The sequence below is a fragment of the Oncorhynchus keta genome, chromosome 12 (genome assembly GCF_023373465.1).
Source record: "Oncorhynchus keta strain PuntledgeMale-10-30-2019 chromosome 12, Oket_V2, whole genome shotgun sequence".
Classification (NCBI taxonomy): domain Eukaryota; kingdom Metazoa; phylum Chordata; class Actinopteri; order Salmoniformes; family Salmonidae; genus Oncorhynchus; species Oncorhynchus keta.
Window position 1 is genome coordinate 16067274 of NC_068432.1, and position 24569 is coordinate 16091842.

At 42.1% G+C, this 24569-nt stretch overlaps 2 protein-coding genes across 3 annotated transcripts in view; both read left to right on the forward strand.

Moving 5' to 3' along the window:
* The first annotated feature begins 686 nt into the window (after positions 1-686).
* LOC118391037 (myb/SANT-like DNA-binding domain-containing protein 2) lies at positions 687-9350 on the forward strand. Of its 2 annotated transcripts, none has more exons than XM_035781976.2 (4): positions 687-1789; positions 5212-5467; positions 5788-5854; positions 6107-9350. In XM_035781976.2, the coding sequence occupies exons 1-4, from the start codon at positions 1334-1336 to the stop codon at positions 7059-7061; spliced, it is 1734 nt and encodes a 577-aa protein (XP_035637869.1). In that variant the 5' UTR covers positions 687-1333; the 3' UTR covers positions 7062-9350. The 2 variants fall into 2 exon arrangements, with proteins under 2 accessions (XP_035637869.1, XP_035637870.1); XM_035781977.2 differs by having other exon boundaries at positions 688-1774.
* Positions 9351-17086: 7736 nt separating this feature from the next.
* LOC118391038 (endothelial cell-selective adhesion molecule-like) overlaps positions 17087-24569 on the forward strand; it is a 77896-nt gene continuing 70413 nt past the window's right edge. The window contains exon 1 of the mRNA XM_035781978.2: positions 17087-17604. Coding sequence (XP_035637871.1) covers positions 17538-17604 — 67 coding nt within the window. The 5' untranslated portion in view covers positions 17087-17537. The remainder of the gene's footprint in view (positions 17605-24569) is intronic.

A 24569-nucleotide genomic window follows, 5' to 3' on the forward strand; every position in this document is an offset into this window, starting at 1 on the left:
AAACAATAAGTGACGCAGTCAGTCTTTCCTCAACTCTTAGCCAAGAGAGACTGGCATGCATAGTATAAATATTAGCCCTCTGATTACAATGAAGAGCAAGACGTGCCGCTCTGTTCTGGGCCACCTGCAGTTTAACTAGGTTTTCATTGCAGCACTTGGCCACACGACTGGGCAATAATAAAGATAAGATAAAACTCGAGCTGGATTTGCTTTTTTGGAGTGTTGTTAACAAAACCAGATCATCTCTTTATTACGGACAGACCGCTCCCCATCTTTACAACCTTTGAATATATATGTTTGACCATGACAGTTTACAATCTAAGGTAACACCAAGTAATTTAGTCTCCTCAACTTGTTCAAAAGCCACACCATTCATTACCAGATTCAGCTGAGGTCTAGAATTTAGGGAATGAATATGCTTGTTAACCGCAGCCAGTGTTAATTTTTTAGAATGTGTTTTACCTGTAGCCTCATCTGACTACTGCATTCATAATAACACAAGACTTCAACAACAACACACTGAAGTTATAGGCTATTTTTTATATTGGTTTGCCAGCTCTAGGTAGACTACACAGGTGGCACAAATTGATTTGCAATGACCTGTGATATCGTAATTTCAACATATTTATTGTATCAAATGGTAGCCTACAATGGCATATACATTAATAGACTACTTGATGGCCAAAAGAGGCAAATGTATAATTCGACATTTAGCCTAATGTCAGTTTCATTGAGGACTTTTCCCCATAAAAAGAACCACGCGGGGGAGTTGCATAATTTACACTTCAAATGCCCACACGGGCAGCCTCCGAGACACGAGAACTGAGCATGCGTAAGGCTTGATAGCGTTTTCTTTAAGCAGTCAACATTAGAATGCGGTTTAAACCACCTCCGAGCGGATTTGTGAAATGCGCACTAGTGCGCCCAAAGTCGTTGTCCAGCGCTGTATCTCCATTATTTCTTAATGTGCATCGGTTCTAGGGTATTAATATATCTTCTGGAAAACGGTTTGGAAATAGGTGTATCCATAATGACAATCTAAATAGTCTACCAACAACTGGTAAAAAAAAAAGTTGTCACAACGTGCACGCGGTGCTGCCCGCTCCTCTCGCTCACGTGACTTAGCCAATAACTCACTCAAAACACACACACCCCTCCGGCCCTCCCAACATTTACACGGGAACATGGCAACGCCGAGTGCATGCGCGCACACAAATTATACAGTGCAGATGGCTTGACCCATATTTTATGTTTGCAATATTAATTGACCGCTCACCCAATCCACTGAGAAGACGTCAACTCCCATCCCCCGCCCCTTAGCAACAGAAGCAAGATGGCGGCGCCCAGTAACGCTGATCATTCTCCAGAGATATCGACGCCTTTAAAGATACCGAAAACAGAAGTGCCATCACCAGAATCAGAAGATTTGAGCGACAGCAACCAATATCATTCCAATCCCTCCACACCTAATCGATTCTCGCCTCTCAACGTAGGTTTGTCAATTTCTGGGAGCGCAGGCCGAAGTGGATCGGCCTGTGCATCAAATAGCTTCACCGCTTGCCGAGGGATGTCGTGGACCCCATCAGAAACAAACGCCCTTATTGCGGTATGGGGGAATGAAAGACTGACAGAGGCACGAATGCAGCAGCTGGAGGTTGCAGGCACCGTTTTCTCTGGAAAGGCTCCTGGTCCAGCAATGTACGAGCGGGTCTCACGAGCCCTAGCAGAGCTCGGCTACGAAAGGACCCCATCCCAATGCAGGGAAAGGATGAAGGTAATGGGGGACAGAGTAAGCATGTTCATCTATCACATAGCTAGGTAGCTAACGTTAGCCATCTGTCAGACTCTTGCTAGGGAACTTCGTGTTATGTTCATTAATTTTATGTTATCCAGGATATTGTCATTGCTACCTTCCTAGCTATGCCCCATGACTAAGTAACGTTACCTTTCTAGAGAGCTATACAGAACAAAAATATACACGCACCATGTAAAGTCTTGGTCCCACGTTTCATAAGCTGAAATATAAGATCCCAGACATTTTCCATCTGCACAAAAAGCGTATCTCTCTCCAATTTTGTGCACATTTGTTTACATCCCTGTTAGTATTTCTCATTTGCTAAGTTAATCCATTCACCTGACAGGTGTGGCATATCAATAACCTAATTAAACAGCATGATCATTACACAGGTGCACCTTGTGCAGTTTTGTCACACAACACAATGCCACAGATATATCAAGTTGAGAGAGCGTGCAATTGTCATGCTCTCTGCAGGAATGTCCACCAGAGGTCTTGCCAGAGAATTTAATGTTAAGTTCCCTACCATAAGCCGCCTCAACATCGTTTTATAGAATTTGGCAGTACTGTATGTCCAACCGGCCTCAAAACCGCAGACCACATGTAACCATGCCAGCCCAAGACCTCCACATACGGCTTCTTCAGCTGCGGGATGGTCTGAGATGGGCCACCCGGACAGCTGATGAAACTGGGTTTGCGCATCGGAAGAATTTCTTCACAAACTGTTAGAAACCGTCTCAAGGAAGCTCATCTGTGTGCTCGTCGTCCTCACCAGGGTCTTGACCTGACTGCAGTTTGGGGTCGTAACAGAGTTCAGTGGGCAAATGCTCACCTTCAATTGACACTGGCACACTGGAGAAGTGTTCTCTTCACAGATTAATCCCGGTTTCAACTGTACCGGGCAGATGGCAGACAGTGTGTATGGCTCCGTGTGGGAGAGTGGTTTGCTGATGACAACTTGTGAATCGAGTGCCCCATGGTGGGGTTATGGGATGGGTAGGCATAAGATATGGACCACTAACACAATTGTATTTTATCAATGGCCATCACCTCATGTTTCAGTATGATAATGCACGGCCCCATGTCACAAGGATCGATACACAATATCTGGAAGCTGAAAATGTCCCAGTTCTTCTCTGGCTTGGATGCTCACCAGACTTGTCACCTTTTGAGCATGTTTTGGATGCTCTGGATCGACGTGTATGACATCGTGTTCCAGTATCCAGTAACTTCGCACAGCCATTAAAGAGGGGACAGACAACATTCCACAGGCCACAATAAACAGCCTGATCAGCTCTATGCAAAGGGAATGTGTCACGCTGCATGAGGCAAATGGTGGTCATACCAGATACTGAATGGTTTTCTGATGCACGACCCTACTTTTTTTTTGGTATCTGTGACCAACAGTATCTGTATTCCCAGTCATGTAAAATCCATATATTAGGGCCAAATGAATGTATTTCAATTGACAGATTTCCTTACACGAACTGTAACTCAGTAAAATCTTTATTATTGTTGCGTTTTATATGTTTGTCCAGTGAAGTAATGTAGTGAGATAATGTAACCAGTTGCCCTTCCCTGAGCTAGATACAGTTGAAGTCGGAAGTTTACATACACACCTTAGCCAAATACATTTAAACTCAGTTTTTCACAATTCCTGACATTTAATCCAAGTAAAACATTCCCTGTCTTAGGTCAGTTAGGATCACCACTTTATTTTAAGGATGTGAAATGTCAGAATAATAGTATAGAGAATGATTTATTTCACCTTTTATTTCTTTCATCACATTCCTAGTGGGTCAGAAGTTTACATACACTCAATTAGTATTTGGTAGCATTGTCTTTAAATTGTTTAACTTGGGTCGAACGTTTTCAGGTAGCCTTCCACAAACGTCCCACAATAAGTTGGGTGAATGTTGGCCCATTCCTCCTGACAGAGCTGGTGTAACTGAGTCAGGTTTGTAGCCATCTTTGCACACACACGCCTTTTCAGTTCTGCCCACACATTTTCTATAGAATTGATGTCAGGGCTTTGTGATGGCCACTCCAATACCTTGACTTTGTTGTCCTTAAGCCATTTTGCCACAACTTTGGAAGTATGCTTGGGGTCATTGTCCATTTGGAAGACCCATTTGCAACCAAACTTTAACTTCCTGACTGATGTTGCTTCAATATATCCACATAATGTTCCTACCTCATGATGCCATCTATTTTGTGAAGTGCACCAGACCCTCCTGCAGCAAAGCACCCCCACAACATGATGTTGCCACCCACATGCTTCAAGGTTGGGATGGTGTTCTTCGGCTTGCAAGACTCCCCCTTTTCCTCCAAACATAACAATGGTCATTATGGCCAAACAGTTCTATTTTTGTTTTATCAGACCAGAGGATATTTCTCCAAAAAGTATTATCTTTGTCTCCATGTGCAGTTGCAAACCGTAGTCTGGGTTTGTTATGGCGGTTTTGGATCAGTGGGTTCTTCCTTGCTGAGCGGCCTTTCAGGTTATGTCGATATAGGACTCATTTTACTGTGGATATAGATACTTTTGTACCCGTTTCCTCCAGCATCTTCACAAGGTGCTTTGCTGTTTTTCTGGGATTGATTTGCACTTTTCGCACCAAAGTACGTTCATCTCTAGGAGACAGAACGCGTCTCTTTCATGAGTGGTATGATGGCTGCGTGGTCCCATGGTGTTTATACTTGTGTACTATTGTTTGAACAGATGAACGTGGTACCTTCAGGCATTTGGAAATTGCTCCCAAGGATGAACCAGACTTGTGGAGGTATACAATTTATTTTCTGAGGTCTTGGCTGATTTCTTTTGATTTCCCCATGATGTCAAGCGAAGAGGCACTGAGTTTGAAGTTAGGCCTTGAAATACATCCACAGGTACACCTCCAATTGACAGAAGCTTCTAAAGACATGACATAATTTTCTGGAATTTTCCAAGCTGTTTAAAGCACAGTCAACTTAGTGTATGTAAACTTCTGACCCACTGGAATTGTGATACAGTGAAATAATCTGTAAACAATTGTTGGAAAAATGACTTGTGTCATGCACAAAGTCGATGTCCTAACAAAGTTGCCAAAACTATAGTTTGTTAACAAGAAATTTGTGGAGTGGTTGAAAACAAGTTTTAATGACTCCAACCTAAGTGTATGTAAACTTCCGACTTCAAATGTAGATAGCTGTCCGGTAAGCTGACTAGAAGTTTGCGGACGATGGTTGAATTTAGCATCTAGTGCAATTGTAGAGAATTAAATATCCTCTGTTTAATTTCAAAGCAAAGGATTTCAGTAAATTATTTTTTCAAATCTGGTGTATTTGTGGCATTGGATATGCCTATAGCTAGCCTAGTAGCTACCACAAACCTCAAGCTCTTCCTCTAACATTTACACATCCATTATGACCCGCAGACGCTGCGACGGTGCTACAGCCGAGTGAAGGAGCACGGTGTCGGCAAGAGGAAGAGCAGCTACTCCATCGAGCAGCTGGAAAAGGTGTTTGGCCAGGGAGGCTGGGACTCCCAGATGTGTGCCCCCGTCCTCATCAACAGCAGTGGCCTGTACCAGGAGATGGAGTCTGACGGCAGCGCCATGGAGGATTTCTCCCAGGAAGACTGGTGCAACCAGGTGCTGGCCTCGGCCTTCCAGGAGGGAGAGATGGAAACTGGTGAGTGGTGGTGATTGATTGTGGGGTTGACAAAAGTGGGCTATAGTGAAGTGGTCAGCAGACTTATTTTTGTTAAAGGGGTAGGTAGACTATCCAGGGTGCTGGTAGTTCCTACTAGGGGTAGTTTTTTTTATTTATTTCACCTTTATTTAACCAGGGACTGTGAAATGTTTGGAAGCCCTGTCGTTAGTATGCAGGCTGTTCCTTCACTCTATGTCAAAAGGAATAATGGAGGAGTTGGCTAATGAGGCCATATGCCTGTCAGGTAGCATTTATTGTGTTATTTTGATGTTGATGGAAAATACTGTTCATTTCTTCAGAGGAAACACAGCCACCAAAGAATGCCAGAGTCCTGCAGCTGCGACCTGAGCCTTCGGAGCAAGTCCAGTATGTATTTTTTTTCTCCATAGAATGAATGATCCCTAATAACACTGTGTAATATGAATATAATGCCAAACTAAATGCTTATGTTTTTACTGCCAAGATGTGATATATTTGAAAAACAAATTGCCTACAGAAACTTGGTCTCTGCATCATTCAATATCTAGTCTTCATCAAAATTAAGCAGCTGTTCTTATTACCAACCCTCCAATGGTTCCAACCAAATCTTGACCGGTCATTTATTTCTGTCCCTGTCAGGAAACAGGAAGTGATGCTGAACGTGGTGCGTATCCTGGAGTCGGTGCAGGTGAAGTGGGAGCACTTTCAGACATGGACCGACTTCTCCCGGCTACACCTTTCCAACAAGCTGGCCATTTTTGGCGTGGGCTACAACACGCGCTGGCGTGAGGACATCCGTTACCACTACGCAGAGATCAGCTCCCAGGTGCCCCTTGGCAAGCGGCTGCGCGAGTACTTCAACCCAGAGAAGGCAGAGGGCCGTGTCATCATGACCAAAGTACAGAAGATGAACTGGAAGAACGTGTATTATAAGTTCCTGGACATCACCATTAGCGAAGCACGCTGCCTGGAACTGCACATGGAGGTGGACTGGATCCCCATAGCCCAGGCCAGGGTGAAGGGCTGTAGCAACGGGACCTCCAAGTATCTCCTACCGGGGGGTATCCCCAAGACTTACGGCCTGTACGCCATAGGCTACGAGGACGTGGTGGCGGAGTTGCACTACGCAGGGGAGGATGAGGCTCCAGCCTCTCCACTGCAACACCAAGACACTGACCAGAGCTTGCCTCTCTCTGGGTCGTCGGGCTCCGGCGGGCCCAGGTCCGAGAGTGTGGTGAGGCCGGGGGGACGAGTGGGGGAGGGGGAGAGGACTGGGGCCAAAGTGACCTACTGCTACCTGGGCATCGCAGAGGAGAGGACCTTACAGCAGTGTCTGTTCCAGCACTTTCAGAGCTCAGGCAAGCACTACAGCCGCAGGGAGATCCCGGCCGTAACATGCTTCCTCCAGGGGAATTGCAGCGGCACCGGCCAGCAGACCAGGGAAGAGGGCCTCTCCTTGGGCCCTGAACATTCGACCATATACATTAAATTTATTGAGGTGGAGCTAGATTTCCTCTCTGCTGGCTCACTGTTGGAATGTCTAGAAATTGCAGTTGGTTACTCTTTAAAGTACAACAACAAAGAGGCGTTGTAACGCTTGTTGTTTTGACTCCCATTAACTGAAGGATTGTACGGGGGCCAGAGGGACATGCAATATCTCTTTCCCCCAATTTAACTGCAGACCTGAGTTCAAATGCTATTTGAAATCATTTAAAATACTTCGGCTGGTCTTGATTGAGCTTGCCTTGGTCAATGGAACCAAAAGAATAGTCACAAAACTGTTAACCCCAGCTGACACATTCGGCAGGCAATAGCAAACACAAAAGGATATTTGAAATAGTGTTTGAACCCCGGTCTGTGTACATGCTTTCTTATCAGGGGATGTGAGAGGGGAATGGCTACTGCTGAATGCCTTTCCCTACCTTGAGTATTCGGCCCCCTTGAACTTTGCGACCTTTTGCCACATTTCAGGCTTCAAACATAAAGATATAAAACTGTATTTTTTTGTGAAGAATCAACAACAAGTGGGACACAATCATGAAGTGGAACAACATTTATTGGATATTTCAAACTTTTTTAACAAATCAAAAATTGGGTGTGCAAAATTATTCAGCCCCTTTCAGTGCAGCAAACTCTCTCCAGAAGTTCAGTGAGGATCTCTGAATGATCCAATGTTGACCTAAATGACTAATGATGATAAATACAATCCACCTGTGTGTAATCATGTCTCCGTATAAATGCACCTGCACTGTGATAGTCTCAGAGGTCCGTTAAAAGCGCAGAGAGCATCATGAAGAACAAGGAACACACCAGGCAGGTCCGAGATACTGTTGTGAAGAAGTTTAAAGCCGGATTTGGATACAAAAATATTTCCCAAGCTTTAAACATCCCAAGGAGCACTGTGCAAGCGATAATATTGAAATGGAAGGAGTATCAGACCACTGCAAATCTACCAAGTCCTGGCCGTCCCTCTAAACTTTCAGCTCATACAAGGAGAAGACTGGTCAGAGATTCAGCCAAGAGGCCCATGATCACTCTGGATGAACTGCAGAGATCTACAGCTGAGGTGGGAGACTCTGTCCATAGGACAACAATCAGTCGTATATTGCACAAATCTGGCCTTTATGGAAGAGTGGCAAGAAGAAAGCCATTTCTTAAAGAGATCCATAAAAAGTATCGTTTAAAGTTTGCCACAAGCCACCTGGGAGACACACCAAACACGTGGAAGAAGGTGCTCTGGTCAGATGAAACCAAAATTGAACATTTTGCCAACAATGCAAAACGTTATGTTTGGCGTTATAGTGACACAGCTCATCACCCTGAACACACCATCCCCACTGTCAAACATGGTGGTGGCAGCATCATGGTTTGGGCCTGCTTTTCTTCAGCAGGGACAGGGAAGATGGTTAAAATTGATGGGAAGATGGATGGAGCCAAATACAGGACCATTCTGGAAGAAAACCTGATGGAGTCTGCGAAAGACCTGAGACTGGGACAGAGATTTGTCTTCCAACAAGACAATGATCCAAAACATAAAGCAAAATCTACAATGGAATGGTTCAAAAATAAACATATCCAGGTGTTAGAATGGCCAAGTCAAAGGCCAGACCTGAATCCAATCGAGAATCTGTGGAAAGAACTGAATACTGCTGTTCACAAATGCTCTCCATCCAACCTCACTGAGCTCGAGCTGTTTTGCAAGGAGGAATGGGAAAAAAAATCAGTCTCTCGATGTGCAAAACTGATAGAGACATACCCCAAGCGACTTACAGCTGTAATCGCAGCAAAAGGTGGCGCTACAAAGTATTAACTTAAGGGGGCTGAATAATTTTGCACGCCCAATTTTTCAGTTTTGGATTTGTTTGAAGCCTGAAATGTGGCAAAAGGTCGCAAAGTTCAAGGGGGCCGAATACTTTCGCAAGGCACTGTAGCAGTGGACATACAGTATATTTGTCACAAGAAGATTGTGTGCACTTGTTTTAAAACTGCCTTTACACTTCTTTGAATTTGGATGTCTAAGGTGCCAGGTCTAAGGTGCCAGGTCTAAGGTGCCAGGTCTAAGGTGCCAGAAAAAGATCCCGGGGTAAAGAGCATGTAAGGAACTTGATCCAATTCTAATAGAGGACCTAGAGGGGCAATATGAATGAAGATATTGAATCTATCTCTATATAGAAATATATATTTAAGAATATATATTGATGTTGTCAAGCATTCCAGCATTTATTAACATTATGAATTTCAAAGAAGTATGTTAATGTTTTGATATATATTATTGGTTAACCAGTGTCTTTGTGTATTTTTGTTTCCAGGTCACAGTCTTGTGTTTACATGTTTTGAAAAAAATAATAAACAGGGCACAGACCGTCATTTGCCACTCATTGAATAGTTCTAGTTTCCAGTGGGCTCATTTGTAGGTGTTGGGTCCTTGTCTCTGCATACTGCTGTCTAGTGATGACCCGTAGGTCTTATCCTTACCAACCTTCCTTGCAGGAGAGCCAATGCTTCATGCACCACTTCTGTCACCAGATGGCAGCAGATAGCCATAACTGAGAAGTTACAGGCATTGCGTTCTTTAACACAATCCAATGGTGAGTATGCAAGTAAATGCCAAAGTAATGGAAACACCTGAGTAAATGGACACAACGTATATTTTAAGCTGGTGCTTCCATACAGGTGTGGTTTCTGAGTTAAGTAAGCAATTAACATCCCATCATGCTTAGGGTCATGTATACAAATGCTGGGCAGGTCATAATTTTGTCTACCATGGCCATGCCTCCATAGAATGACAATATCCCCCCCCATCCACAGGGCATGAGTGGTCACTGAATGGTTTTATGAGCATGGAAACAATGTAAACCATATGCCATGGACATCTCAGTAACCAGATCTCAATCCAATTGAACACTTCTGGAGTGATGCCTGAGACAGAGCTTTCCACCACCATCAACAAAACACCAAATGATCAAATTTATCATGGAAGAATGGTGTCGCAGCCCTCCAATAGACTGTTTACACAGGCAGCCAAATTCTGATATTTTACCACTAGTTGGTCTTTTGACCAATCACATCAGATTTATTCACATCAGCTCATTTTCAGTGCCGATCTAATTGGTCAAAAGACCAATTTGTGAAATAGGTCAGAATTGGACTGACTGTGTAAATGCAGCAATAGAGTTCCAGAGACTTGAAGAATCTATGCCAAGGTGCATTGAAGCTGTTCTGGCTTGTTGTTGCCCAACACTCGATTAAGACACATTATGTTGGTGTTTCCTTTATTTTAGCAGTTACCTTTACTTTCAGAATCTGAAAAATAACGTGACATATTTTATTGCAGATATTTGTTTGTTTTGAAGTCATAACTTTCCCAGGGGGATAAACTACAAAGCACGACCAATGACTTAGCCATCGAACTTGAAGAAATATTCTGAAATAACTTCACATATATTTTTTTAAAGATACGCTTGAAATGTGCATGGTCTAATTGACTCAATAACCAAAAACACATAAATGTAGCTTAAGTCAGTATTAATAAAATCAATAGTTATTTCTGGTTTTATCAAAGTTAGCCGGCTAACTAACTGATCCTGCTTTTTAGTATAATCACCCCTCTGGTAGATAATGTCAATCCCTCAGTTTGTTTTCACTGCATGCCTACCACTAATGCATATGACTATTGGCCATGTTATGTGTCTGATTATTACCATCATCTCTAGAGAAATAGTGTGAACACTACTAGGCTGTCAAGTGTGTGCGTCTGTGTGTATGTATGCAAGCATGTGAAGCTTCAACTGTTCATCTTACTGCCTATCAGAGATGATGCACTTTTTACAGGATATACAATACGTTGTGCACAGGACAAGAGGGGAAATATGACAGGTAGGCCACTATTTTGATACTCTCAACATTATTTAGCATTGTTGTCCAAGATTTTAGGTGCACATTCACGAATACGTTTGTATGTTTCTTCAGGGAAATGTGGTGAATTCAAAGGGTCTTCATAATGGCAGACCATGGAGGATGCATGTGCTTGAATCAAAGCTGCTACTGGTCAATGATTAACTCACCATGTGTCCACCTTTATCAGCTTTGAGGTTGAGTCAAGGGAGGTCAAGGGTCATTGTTTGTCAGTTGGAATACTACCACAATAAAACTAACAATATGTCCTGGTTCACATTGGGGTTTGATGGAACTAGGCAATGGATGAAATTCCCTGTTTAGTGTCTTCATTAAATATTTGAAACACTCAGACCATTGCTATTGTATGATATGGGCTACCAATGAACATGCACTACTGGTCAAAAGTTTCAGAACACTTACTCATTCAAGGGTTTTTCTTTTTCTACTATTTTCTACATTGTAGAAAATTAATGAAGACAGCAAAACTATGAAATAACACAAGGAATCATGTAGTTACCAAAAAAGTGTTAAACAAATCAAAATATATTTTATATTTGAGATAATTCAAAGTATCCACCCTTTGCCTTGATGACAGCTTTGCACACTCTTGGCATTCTCTCAACCAGCTTCACCTGGAATGATCATCCAGCAGTCTTGAAGGAGTTCCCACATATGCTGAGCACTTGTTGGTTGCTTTTCCTTCACTCTGCAGTCCGACTCATCCCAAAACATCTCAATTTGGTTGGGGATTGTGGAGGCCAGGTCAGGTCAGCTGATGCAGCACTCCATCACTCTCCTTCTTGGAAAAATAGCCCTTACACAGCCTGGAGGTGTGTTGGGTCATTGTCCTGTTGAAAAACAAATGATAGTCCCACTAAGCAGATGGGATGGTGTGTCACTGCAGAATGCTGTGGTAGCAATGCTGGCTAAAAAAATCACAGACAGTGTCACCAGCAAACCATCCCCACACCATAACACCACCTCCTCCATGCTTTACGGTTGACCAAAACAACCCAAAAGACACATTTCCACTGGTCTAAATTCCATTGCTTGTGTTTCTTGGCCCAAGCAAGTCTCTTCTTCGTCTTGGTGTCCTTTAGTAGTGGTTTCTTTGCAGTATTTCAGCCACGAAGGCCTGATTCGCACAGTCTTCTCTGAACAGTTGATGTTGAGATGTGTCTGTTACTTTAACCCTGTGATGCATTTATTTGCACTGCAATTTCTGAGGCTGGTAACTCTAATGAACTGGGTCTTCCATTCCTGTGGCTGTACTCATGAGAGCCAGTTTCATCATAGTGCTTGATGGTTTTTGTGACTGCATGTGAAGAAACTTTCAAAGTTCTTGAAATTTTCCATATTGACTGACCTTCATGTCTTAAAAATAATGATGGACTGTCATTTTTCTCTTTGCTTATTTGAGCTGTTCTTGACATAACATGGACTTGGTCTTTTACCAAATAGGGCTATCTTCTGTATACCCTCCCCCCTACCATGTCACAACACAACTGATTGGCTGAAACGTATTAAGAAGGACAGAAATTCCAAAAACGTACTTTTAAGAAGGTCCACCTGTTAATTGAAATGCATTCCAGGTGACTACCTCATGCCAAGAGTGTGCAAAGCTTTCGTCAAAATAAAGGGTGGCTACTTTGAAGAATATGAAAAATAAAATATTTTTGTATTTCTTTAACACTTTTTGGTTACTACATGATTCCATATGTGTTATTTCATAGTTTTGATGTCTTCACTATTATTCTACAATGTAAAAAAAAATAGGAAAAATAAAGAAAAACCCTTGAATGAGTAGGTGTTCTAAAACCTTTGACCGGTAGTGTAGGTGATTGCCTCTTCTTTAGCCTTTTAGCGAAGTTGCTGTGTTTGCTTTAGCCTCTTCGAGATGGCAGCGGCTGTTTCAACCTCCCTAGTATTTAACTTCAATGCACATTGTCTTCTTAACAGGCTGCGGGCCCTGCCTTTGGCAGCAAGCCCTGTCTGTGTGCGTTTTGTGGTTAAGGAGAGCGGACATTTGCTCAGGGATAGCCGAACAATGCCACAATGTCCCATAGTCGTCCATAACAGACCACAACATTTAAATGTTCCAATTCTGAAAAATTATATCTAGAACAGTTATGTATTGTTTAGGAACTCTGTCGGGGTCTCAACTTATTGTTGAGAGTTAGAATAGTATAATACACAAGGTGCAATTCCAGAATGTGGTTGTGTATTAGCAGTTTTTCTGTTATGTCAGTCACACCCTTAGCGGATTTGGGAGAAAGTGGATGTTTCTAGTTTTCAGGGATACAGTATTTAGGTTGTAACTTCCCTTTCCCCTAGACAAAAAACGGAAGTAGGGACCACAGATGGTTGGTGGTATAACTTAATTGGGGAGGACAGGCTTGTGGTAATGGCTGGAGGGCCATAGGTGGAATGGCATCAAACACATTATTATGAGCTGTTCTCCCTTCAGCAGCCTCCGCTGGTGGGGACTCTGCCCATGCGTCTTTCTACCCCTGCTACGTGAGGTCATGTCAGTCACTTGGCAGGTTTCCATTGACCCAGGTTTATTCAACAAAAGCAATGTCGCAAAATAAATCATTGCAACATGTATAATGGAAACGGCAGAGAGGATACATTTTCTAAAGAGTCAACAACATTTTTATCTTCTTGACAGGGTGGATTTTTCTTTTGTCTGACTTTCTTTATTGCGACAAATAATGATAAACTGTGTTTTTCGGAAAAATTAATGCAGAATAATTTTGAAGGTACGTAGGGCACTTGATATCATTAAATAACTATAAAGCTGCACTCTACATTTAATTCTAAACAGAGGTGGGACCAAGTCATTGTTTTACAAGTCACAAGTAAGTCTCAAGTCTTAGAACTCAAGTCCCAAGTCAAGACCGACAAGTCTCAAGTCAAGTCTCAAGTCCTAAACTTTGAGTTTTGAGTCCTAAACAAGTCATAATGTGCTCTTCACCAAATGTAATACCATTTCATATTTTTAACAAGAGTAATAGTTAGTATATTACATTTACCCAAATTGTGAATGCTTTTAAAAATATATATTTCTTTCTTTCCAAATAAACTTTATATTTCTATGGAAATACATCATGGCTACATCATGAGAAAGACCCGCCCCCCCAACCCCCCATTGTGATCGACTATCGAGGATCGCAATCAGGCGATGTAGACTTGTACACAATCGCCCAAATGTAACACACACACACACACACACACACGCACACACCCTCTCTGTGTGTGGTTACAGTAGGCTAACGTATGTCAATGGTTTTAGGAACAGCAGTAACATCAGGCAGGATATAGGCTTCCAACTGCCTGGCCAGTTGTACCGCAATCTTGGGTGCACTGATCACAGTCCTGCACTGACTGACAGTGTGGAGGCTCATTGATTTAACGTTATGTTAGCCTACATGCTACACTAGCAAAGTTATAAATTATATAGCTGTCGGCTATATTAACCACGACTTACCGTTCTTTGTACAGCTTGAAATGTCGGAAAAAAATGTGGAAGTTGTTGCGCCTCCGTCTGTCATTTTCAAGTTGCAATCCGTTTTTTGATGACTACAGTGTAGTCTTTATATCCGAAAATAAAAACTTTGGGTATCATCTTTCCAAGGGCTCCTTTTTCTCAGCTGGCACAATTTGATTGGCTGCTATCCGATTCCAACGGTAATCCGTTAAATGAAGAGTTGATGCGCTGCACACTTTACTAAAAATAATCATTTTTATTATTTGGGCTTGGAGGGTATCAAGTCAGTTCGAGTCAAAAGGCTCAAGTCCAAGTTAAGTCACAAGTCGTTGATGTTAAAGTCAAAGTCAAGTTGCAAGTCACCCTATTTGTCACTCGAATCTGTCTCGAGTCATGTGACTCGAGTCCACACCTCTGATTCTGAATGCCTAAGCTGAATTGCTATATAAAAAATGTAAACTATAAAAAATGATGGTTCTTTGCAGGACAAGGATTGTCCTGACTTTCAAGAGTTTTCTAAATTACTTCACCTTGCTTTTCTGGTTGACTGGCAAGTTTCCCAATCCAACATTTTCAGATCTGCAGAAGTACAAGTTTCACCATGGCAATATGTTGGCAGATGAGAATTATTAATATATAGTAAATGTTAATCAATTATTGCATTCTATCCATGCTAGCTTTCACGGGCTACCTGAGACATGACACAGATAGGTGGGAGAGCATACAGGCTGTCGCAAATGTATTCATGCGCAATTTGCCTAAATGTGTAATGGAAACACTTCAACCACTTAATTTTTATTTGACACTGTAGGTTTTTGCTTATTTTGTTATATATATTTTTTTAAATGTGACGTCATTACATCCAGCTCTTTTTATCGACATAAGATAGATAAATGGAATCGCACTGTAACAGGCAATTGTCGCATGTATTTTCTATGAAAACTTTCTAAATGTCTACAAAGAAGATCACTGGACAAGTTAATGGAAACATAGCTACAGGCAGTCACTCAGCGTTTTTAAATTTAGATTGGTTAATTATTCTAGCCAGCTATCTAAACTTGCAGTAATCATGGCTGAATAATGACCAGACACACAGGGCACGTGCCCCCGGGCCCCTTACCACCATGGGGCCCCCATTGATTTTGTTAGTCACTCTCACTCAGATATCATATTAACATGTCATGGCGAATGTGTAGAATTGCAGGAAATTAGCTTTAAAAAGGCAAGAATGTCTCTCCACCCTCTGGTAAAATGGAGTCAAGTTACAGGAAATTAGTGGTAAAATTGCACATTTTGCTCTCTGCCCCATTGCTAAATTAGTAGAATTGCAGAAATTACCTTTAAAACTGTGGGGTCACCAAATCTCAGTTAGGGCCCCCAAAAGGCTAGAGCCAGCCCTGCTTTATAGCCTGCATGGGCTTCACATCTACTAACTACAAGATATTCTAGTAAGCCTATATGTAGAGAAATCGGCTTTGAGGCAATTGCATAGGAGATTCATCGAAAATAGTCTGAACTTGAATATAAAATGAATCAAAATATAGGCCTTTCAGTCTAGGGGGCAACATATCTGGTTTTCTTTCAGACAGTGCTCATGTTCCTTGACACAACCACCCACCCTCAATGTAGCAATTCAGGGGAGGTCCCGATGTAATCCATTGGCAACTCTTTATACGTATAGATGCGACCCAGTAGCCTTTGGACTCTAATAATTTAGTAATCTTGCTGCATTTAGCCTCACCAGTATTTCCATGGCAACCGACCAGCCTCAGAGAAAGCAGAGTGAGTCAGGTATTCACCTCTAAGGGCTGGGTTTGTCTACATTCTCCACTTCCAAGTTGCCTGCTAAGTGCTGGGGGTGCCAAAGCTCTCTTGACAAGCCACCGAGGCTTGTTTCTTTGCATTAGCCACCTGAGAGATGTAAAGGAGGAATAGAACACGAACTGCAGTTTCAAGAGAGGGAAAGAAAAGAGAGAGACTAGATCATTTTGGAATTGTTCAGATTGCACACGTATGCATTAGCCTCAATGTGTGTCTCAACAGATGAGCTAACCATGGCCATTGTCTGAAAAGCTTTATCAGCTGATTTGTTATATTGTAATCATTTGTAAAAAGTCACCATTTTTTTTTAAAGGACTTGACTGTCATCATACTGTATCATTGCCAGCCCCCATTGAGTTCTTAATTTGGAACTCAGCACACATAGCAGGTGTGTAGGCTGTCTAGATAGTAATGTCCAGAAATAGCTCTCTTGCTAAATAAATAATGTCTATGAACTGAAAAAGGCATTTTGCACTAGCCTCCAACAGTAGCCTAGTTATACCCTGAATCAGCTAATAACATATATAATATGTATCCTATATGTGCAATATACAATAAGTAATGTGTAATCGATGTACCAAGGTTCTATTTAAGCAATAACGCACGACGGGGTGTGGTATATGGCCAATATACCAGGGCTGGGCTAAGGACTGTTCTTAACTATGTCGCAGCACGGAGTGCCTGTATACAGCCCTTAGCCTTGGTATATTGGCCATTACCACAAACCCCCGAGGTGCCTTGTTACTATTATAAATTGTTTACCAGTGTAATTAGAGCAGTAAAAATATGTTTTGTCATACCCGTGGTAAAGGGTCTGATATACCACGGCTGTCAGCCGATCAGCATTCAGGGCTCGAACCACCCAGTTTATAATGGGGAATAGTTATTTTCACACGGTTTCTTTATTTGGGAATAGAACCACTACACCTGTAAGTGCGCAGAATGTCAAGCGTGACGTTGCTAATGTGCACAGGTGTCGGTTGTTGAGGTGGCAGGGCAGAGCATTCTCACTGTGAGAACTTTGTTCGTTTTTGACGACGATGTTCGTGAAAGACGAAGTCGACGAAGACATTTTTGTAAGAAAAGATCTGGACACTTGCCAAAGTAGGCTGCTGGAATAATTATTTGCGCGCTACGCTAAATGCGAACGCGAGGCTTTATCACTCTCACGTCAACTGCTGCTGAGAACGAGATGACTTAACTCCGGATAATGTCACATTGCCCACTGTAAACTCTCTACCCTAAGTCTTCGCTCTGGCGGTTCAAGGTAGTGCGAAATTGCTCACAGATAACGGAGACAGAGACAATACATTAAGACAGGAAACAGCGGCTGTGGGTCAAACTGAAGACGCATGTTAAACTATGGAGATGTATACTTCGAGGAAACTTTGCATCTTGCTGTCGTTCACATTTTTCTTGTTTTTTACAGGTAAGACATGTCATTTTGAGTTTGAAATAACGCAATTTATCTTTTCAAAAGTAGTGGTCTTATTGTTTAGTAGGCTATATGTGGATGCAAGGTGTTTTGTAACCAACATTTTCTTTGAACTGACAACACCGACAACAATAAACAATGTTCTAGCTGCCTCCGAATGACAGTACAACACTTGACCTAATACAGTGGAATTTATAATTTTGTTGTGGAGTAGTAGACGATTAAGTTCCCGTACTCGACATGGGGATTTAACCTGAAACACCTGTTCGTTTTCCATTGGATTTGAAACAAGTGTGTTACACACAATTCTGCTGGCCAGGGAGGATTAATCCCTTTATTATAAAATGGACACACACTGCCTGAACAGTGGACTAACACTGTTTAGCAAAGTATTGTTTCACATCACACTCAAGCATTCTAACATCAAGTATTTTGGTCGTAATGACATTTCTTTTACAATTTAACCAATTTATATATAGTTTATGGACAATGTCATATGTAGAAATAGTCTGAACACTGCTATTTGTTTTTAGATTTTGACAAAGAATTTTCAGACATGGTGCATTTTTTAACGAGCGGTATTCTTTCCCAGTAAAAAAAAAGAAGCCCAAAACGGAACCAAAGTATTCATTGGAAATGGGATGTAGTGGAAACTTCCTATCTCTCTTTCCCACATCTGTCCTAGGATTCTCTGCCCTTTTCAGTGTTTTGTTTCCAAAACAATCATGTGCTGATGCTGGCAATCTCACACTAGCTCATTTCACCTTATCAGGGTGTGGCATTGACAAATAGTAATGTGTATTCCAAGGAATCATTACTTGACACAAGTTTATTGCAATCTATTCTCAAACTTTTACCTTAAGTATGAAGTGCAGAAAATACTGCTCAGTAGCTGAACAATAACCCACCTGATTTATAAATTAGTTATCTGTTTGACTCACCAACAGTCTACAGCAGGTGTGTCCCCTAAGATGTAGGGGCCAAGACATGGGAGGAAATGGTTGTGAATAGAGTCTTTCTAACAGGAAGATGGCTAGTTCTACTTGTATGCTTTCATTCCCATGGCTGTGTTTGTCTTCTCTTGAAAACAGGATAACCTGTGATTGTTTTGTTGCCTTTTCAATCACATTGTTGAGTTATGGGGGGGGGGGGCGTTAGTTTTGTGTGTGACGGTGTTAAAACTAGTGTCTTGGAACTGAAGTCTGGAGTTAAAGTAGGCTACATTAGACTAATGTATTGTAAACACACTGCTTCACAGCAAGTGTGTGTCACCCAATGCCATTAATATGACATTAAGCCAGTAGCCAGCATTGTTTTTCTTTTCATCGCAGCTTCTTGCTCAGTTGGACCTTTTTAGAATCTAGGTTTGGGCAATTCCACTGTAACAGAGTAATGCTGAGACTCACTTTTCACATTTCAAAATGTATGTCAAGCAAAGTTTAGCAAACCATAAACCTATATGCAAAAGTCTACTTTGAACAATTGCCACTGAAAATGTTGCTAAAATACTTTTACTTGAGGAACATTGAAGATGCAAAGTTTGGTAGCAGAATGACAGTAAAATCTCTCACAGTTTATGTGAGCACATTTTCCAAAATCTGATAAATATTTACTCCAAATTAAGATTCAAAGATTTCTGCAGAAAGAATGGGGTGTTAGCTGTGATATGACGCCTTGAGTTTGAGAACATCTCTTGTTTATTGAACTACAGTAAGTGAAGTGGATCAACACCCGGTAACAGAATGACATCATGGGTCCTTAATCTGTACAACACAGAAATGCATAATTATGGGTATGAATGTCATTCTCTTTATGAGGATGTATCCTGAACCAGTACACAAAGGTAGAAAAATGTAATATCCTGCTTTGAATGTTTGGGTATTATTCTACACACGGGCTATTATTCTAATGCGGCCCGCCACCAACAAGACCAAATTTGATATGATCCTATAAACTGCTCATGGGTGCTTTTACATGGAAATTACAGTTTTTATGTATGTATGTATGTATGTATGTATGTATGTGTGTGTGTGTGTGTGTATTTTTGTACTTGGCCATGCTCTTTGTCCTCTCAACACAGCAGCCAACAGTACATGTTGTCATGTCAGGCACTATAAAACATACAGTATATTTAATAGGACCATCTATTGCATGGTGTTAGTTACATTGTCCTGAGATCCCTAAATCAATTAGGATGGTCAAGTCTGAGCCGAGTCATTTTGGTTTTGCTCATTTGAATGCCATTACTCTCATATGTGTTGTAATTGTTTAAAGTGACCTTGTATTGTATCCAGTACTTTACTGAATCTCATTACTGAAGAAATGTGTTTTTCTAAAAAGTCTCGCTACTTGATGTGCCTGGACTTGTTTTTCCTAATTACTGGAGTGGGTAGGGGTGGGTCAAAGGAAAGCTGTACCAGTATTGTTACAATTGAAAGCTTTTTGCTCTTTCAGTCGGAACCCTGAACCACCTCGTGATATCTGGATAATTTGGACCTGTAATTAACGAAAAAAATCCTTAATGAATAATTAGACCCAATTTTAATATGACCTTATACTTCCTCAAACTGTTAACTGTTTTAATGGAAAACAAAGGATTTAAAATGTTATACTTAGAACAAGTTTAAAAATGAGATGGAAGGAACACGCTAGTTGATGACACTTCCATTCCAGACACACCATCCCTGGGAAGATAATATCTTCATTTGTTTTCCAGGTGTGCTCTACAAAGGACTGACTTATTTAACAAGGTCATCCCATATGGGCTTCCTAGATCCTTCTGGGTTCGAGGAAAGGCGTGCCTGGGGAAGAGTGTCACATGTAATACTCCCCACTTCACCTACTCTCTAGAATTCAGTGTCGTTTTTAATAGTGCTGAAGGTTCTGGACTTTATTTTAGCAACATGTCTGTCCCTCATCAAGATACAGCATGCCTTAGTCTAGGTAGTGATCATTAGGACATGCAATGTTTCTTATTGGAAAAGTCCAGGTATTCCCTCCCTCTTTGTCTGTTTTCATCGCTTTGGTGCCTAATAAACGCGACTCTGCCTGGCGTGTCCTCATCGTTTGGCGCAGTTTGCTTCCTCCCTCCACTGTATTTGCTGCAGTGCGTTGAGTTCCCCCCCCATCCTCTGGAATGCAATCTATCAAAGTTATAACAACTGTGCCTTATCTCTAATTGTTTGTTTCTTAAAATAATATGGACTGGAGGCTTGCCTAACGGTGTTTAGAGCCTGGAATACAGGCCAAATTTGAAGTCGCTGGTCTCTTGTGTGGGACTCGAGTAACTGGTATGCTTTTGATTTGTTACAGGGGATTGTGGATTTATCTGGACTATTGTTAGACGTAATGACAGAAAGAACACCAATCTATGTCACTAGTTATAACAAGGTAAAATGAGGGTTGTCCTATCTGGACCCCAAGAGAACAGTGGTCAGTTGTAATCCTGTGTATTGCCTCTGGCCATGTATCTCACGTTGTGATGCATCCTTGGACCTCTGGGGAGATTGAAATTAGTTCACCCGAGTTGTGTGCTTTGCCTCTCACACATTTATGGACAGGTATGTGAGGGCAGCTAGCATTAGTGCTAAGATAATGTTAGCAAGCGTCCTCCGCAGTTCCGCCCCTTGTTAAAGTTGCCCTCAGCTGCCTTTAATTCCAGAAAATGGCTCTCAGTTTCTGATAAAACTGAATGGGAAAAGCAATTAGACAATAAGCAGAGATGCTGTGTTTAGACCTACCTATCGTGATCTCTGATCCACAGAGGGGAGAGAACGTGGGCTGAGGGAGGAGCCAACCTTTTGGAATGAAACGCAGCTCAACTAGTGGCTTCTGCCACACAGGACATCCACCAGGCGAATGCCTCAGACAGACAGCACTTTCCTGCTGCTCTGCTCCATGACTCCCCGCATGCACTGTCCCACGAGCTAAAGCAGACTACAAGCTGGCCAGGGGTCATGAGAAAAGCAGTGGGTGACTTTCCCAAGTCCCAACATGCTGTGTCTGGCCTATGGACTCCCTTAAAGACACACACTCTCTCTCTCTCTGTGTGTGTTTCTGTTTCTCCCCATCTTCCTTTCTGGAAGAGGAAATGGAGCCTGCTCGACAAATGGGCAGAGGGCTGTGTACTAGATTCCTCATATTATTTCCCCCATAAGTGACTGATTCATGACTGCTGCATGTTATAAGAACCTCTCCTGAGATAATTTGTATTGTATATTGTTTGCATATGGAGGGCTGAGTTATTTTGAGTCTCCTGCTGTGTTTATTTCTCTCAATGTATTTGTCCCTCAGTATGGCATTGTATGTCCCTCTGGAGACACCAAACCAATGCCAGAAGATATTTATAGACTGGTTATACTGGTTTTGAAAGGGATGTCCCAAATTATAACAACGAAATGTCTTGTAAAATGACATGTCAAGCCTATAACAATGACATGCATGTCAAACCCACAGAGTAATTTCAAACAATCTGCTTACTAATTACTATTTACAAACCTTCAAGCTTATCGGGTGACATGACAGGCTGTCAAGCTGCTTTGCTAGCTACTCTCTCCTCTCTGCTCACGCACCCCGACAGGCTGCTGATGTCAAACCTCTCCTCCATCTCGCTCTGCCTTTTTTGGGAGGCATTACAGTAAGCAATTACAATGCGGCCTAAGAACTAACAGGTCAACAACTGAGATGACACATACTGATAATGTTGCTGTCCGTCAGATTCCAGCTAGGGGGGTCTAATTGTTGCATCTAACATTTCTCCTCAAACTATGTGAAGCGCTTTGAGCTACTGGAAAAGCATTACATCCAATCAATTATAATAATTGTAATTGATTAACCATTCTGTTAAGATGGACCTTATTATTTTGGTGCAATTGCTATAACATTTTGATAATCATATCTTTTCATGTGCAAACTAGTTTCCCTGCAGGTATTGTGGTTTGTGTACTGTTTACTATGATGAAAGCCATTAAATTGGTGTCATAATACAGTCATATTGTCCTCTGCGTAAGTCTGCCCCCAATCTGAATCCCCAACTCCCCTTATACACATTTTTGATGATTGAAAGAAAGATACCATTATTCATCTCAAATTCCTGCTCACCTATTTGTCATTCTGGTTGGGGCAGGTGATATCGCTAGGTTTCGTAGTCGATTAATTGCAATTGGACAAGTGTGCCTTCTTATGCTTGGATTTCCCTTATGGGCAAAACCCCACTTATTCTGTCTCTGCTATAAAATGACTGTGTAATGTCCTCTGAAATCCACTGTAATCCCATACGGCAAGTCAAGGCCCAGGCTCCATCAGCCAATGCCCCTACTGCAGCATGCAGCTGACGTCTTAGAAGGCACCCGCTAGCTACACCAGAGCCTTACAGGCAGGAAGGAATAGCATTGCAATAGTCCTGGTGAATGTCCATCCAGCCTTTGCACCACCTGTTTGTTATATACATCAGAGGTATTTCCAGAGAACCAAACTACTCAACTCTTAACAAATTGATAATTACACTTTGCTGATTCCACCCAGAGTAATTGTGTATGCAGTAGCAGCAACGCAGCAGCCAGCCTTGTGGAAAAAGTCATTATATCCACACTATTAAGTGAAGCCCTTCAGGGCAGAGTGGATGTTGCACTTTCCTAGTGAGGGGAGGAGCAAGTGATCAAGAGGCACTGTGTAACGTGGGCTAGGAGTCACCCTAAATGTCACGGCGCTGTGCCCCCCCACATACACACATACACACACAGTCATTCCTGTCCAGCACCTCCATAGCCAGTAGTTTCTCGCAGATCCGTGCCCCTCAAGCCTCTGCCTGCCCAGCAGAGCTTTCCCCCAGGGGGGACAGGTCAACTTGTCAGCCTAGCCTCCCCCCGCTTCCCTCCTCTCATCAGCACGTCTCATCAGCACATCTCAGCTCAACCAGGAGGTTAGATCTAGGGGGACACATTACACTGAAAGCAAGCCTGGAAAGGAGGCAAAAGCACGTATTGTGTGTGTCTGTTGGTTTGTATGTCTACAGTACTTGTTTTATATATAGATCTGTAGGCGAGCCTTCACTTGTTGGCCTTATCCTTTTATTTGCTCTTACCTTCCCTCCAATCATCCTCTCTCAGCCTTTCCATGGTGCTGTGTAATTATAGGATTTCATCCAAAGGGGTGTTTTTGGTCACAACCGTGCTCTTGGGGCCATATGATGTCATTATTTTGGTATCATGGAGGTGCAGCTTTCCCACTTCAGACTGTAATTGTTGTTTATGAAAGGCATCCCCCAGTGTCCGTGTGCTGTACACATTTATAATGTACTCAACATCTTTCATACATTTCTGCACGATATCTTAGGGCAGGCGTACTCGAGTACTATTTGAGAAAATCCGGTCACGTATTTCCTCGGTGGCAAAGGTCCGGATGGATAATGTAATTTATCGGCATAGTAACAAATTCCCACCTCGCAACCAATGGGACCCCAAACTGTTCACACCCCTCTTGTTGGTGAAGAGAGAATTTGCTGTTTTAAAGCTAATTTCCTGCAATTCTACGCATTTTGCATGGGGCAGAGATTTCCTTTGCTGATTTTAAAGCTAATTCTATGCATTCTTCAATGTCTTATTTGTGTTTATTATACCGTGGGGTCGAAGCCCTATGTTTTATTTTTTGTTGGGTGGAGGGGGAGACCTGCGGTCCATATTGACCCCGGTCTGGATCCGGTCCGCCAGTTGAGTATGAGAGGTCTTAGGGTGTCCAATCAAAAATAGATCTTTCGACCAATAGGTAAAATAATGCTAATTGTGTAGATAATATTCTAAAAGAACCAGTTCCATGTCTCTATCATAATCCGTTCAAAACTTATTGCCGTTTTTTTTACCCTTGTAGGATGGTCAAAATTAGGGTGACTAAATCAGTGGAGGCCAGTGTGAGAATTAAGGCTACCTGGCAGGCTTTTCGTTTGATTATCTTTCTTCTCAAAT

Excerpts from the sequence above, each read along its gene's own strand:
- LOC118391037 (XM_035781976.2), top strand. The coding sequence starts at position 1,334 with ATGGCGGCGCCCAGTAACGCTGATCATTCTCCAGAGATATCGACGCCT. Across the intron at positions 1,790-5,211 it reads TGAAGGTAATGGGGGACAGA|ACGCTGCGACGGTGCTACAG; the intron begins GTAAGCATGTTC and ends TATGACCCGCAG. Across the intron at positions 5,468-5,787 it reads GGAGGGAGAGATGGAAACTG|AGGAAACACAGCCACCAAAG; the intron begins GTGAGTGGTGGT and ends TCATTTCTTCAG.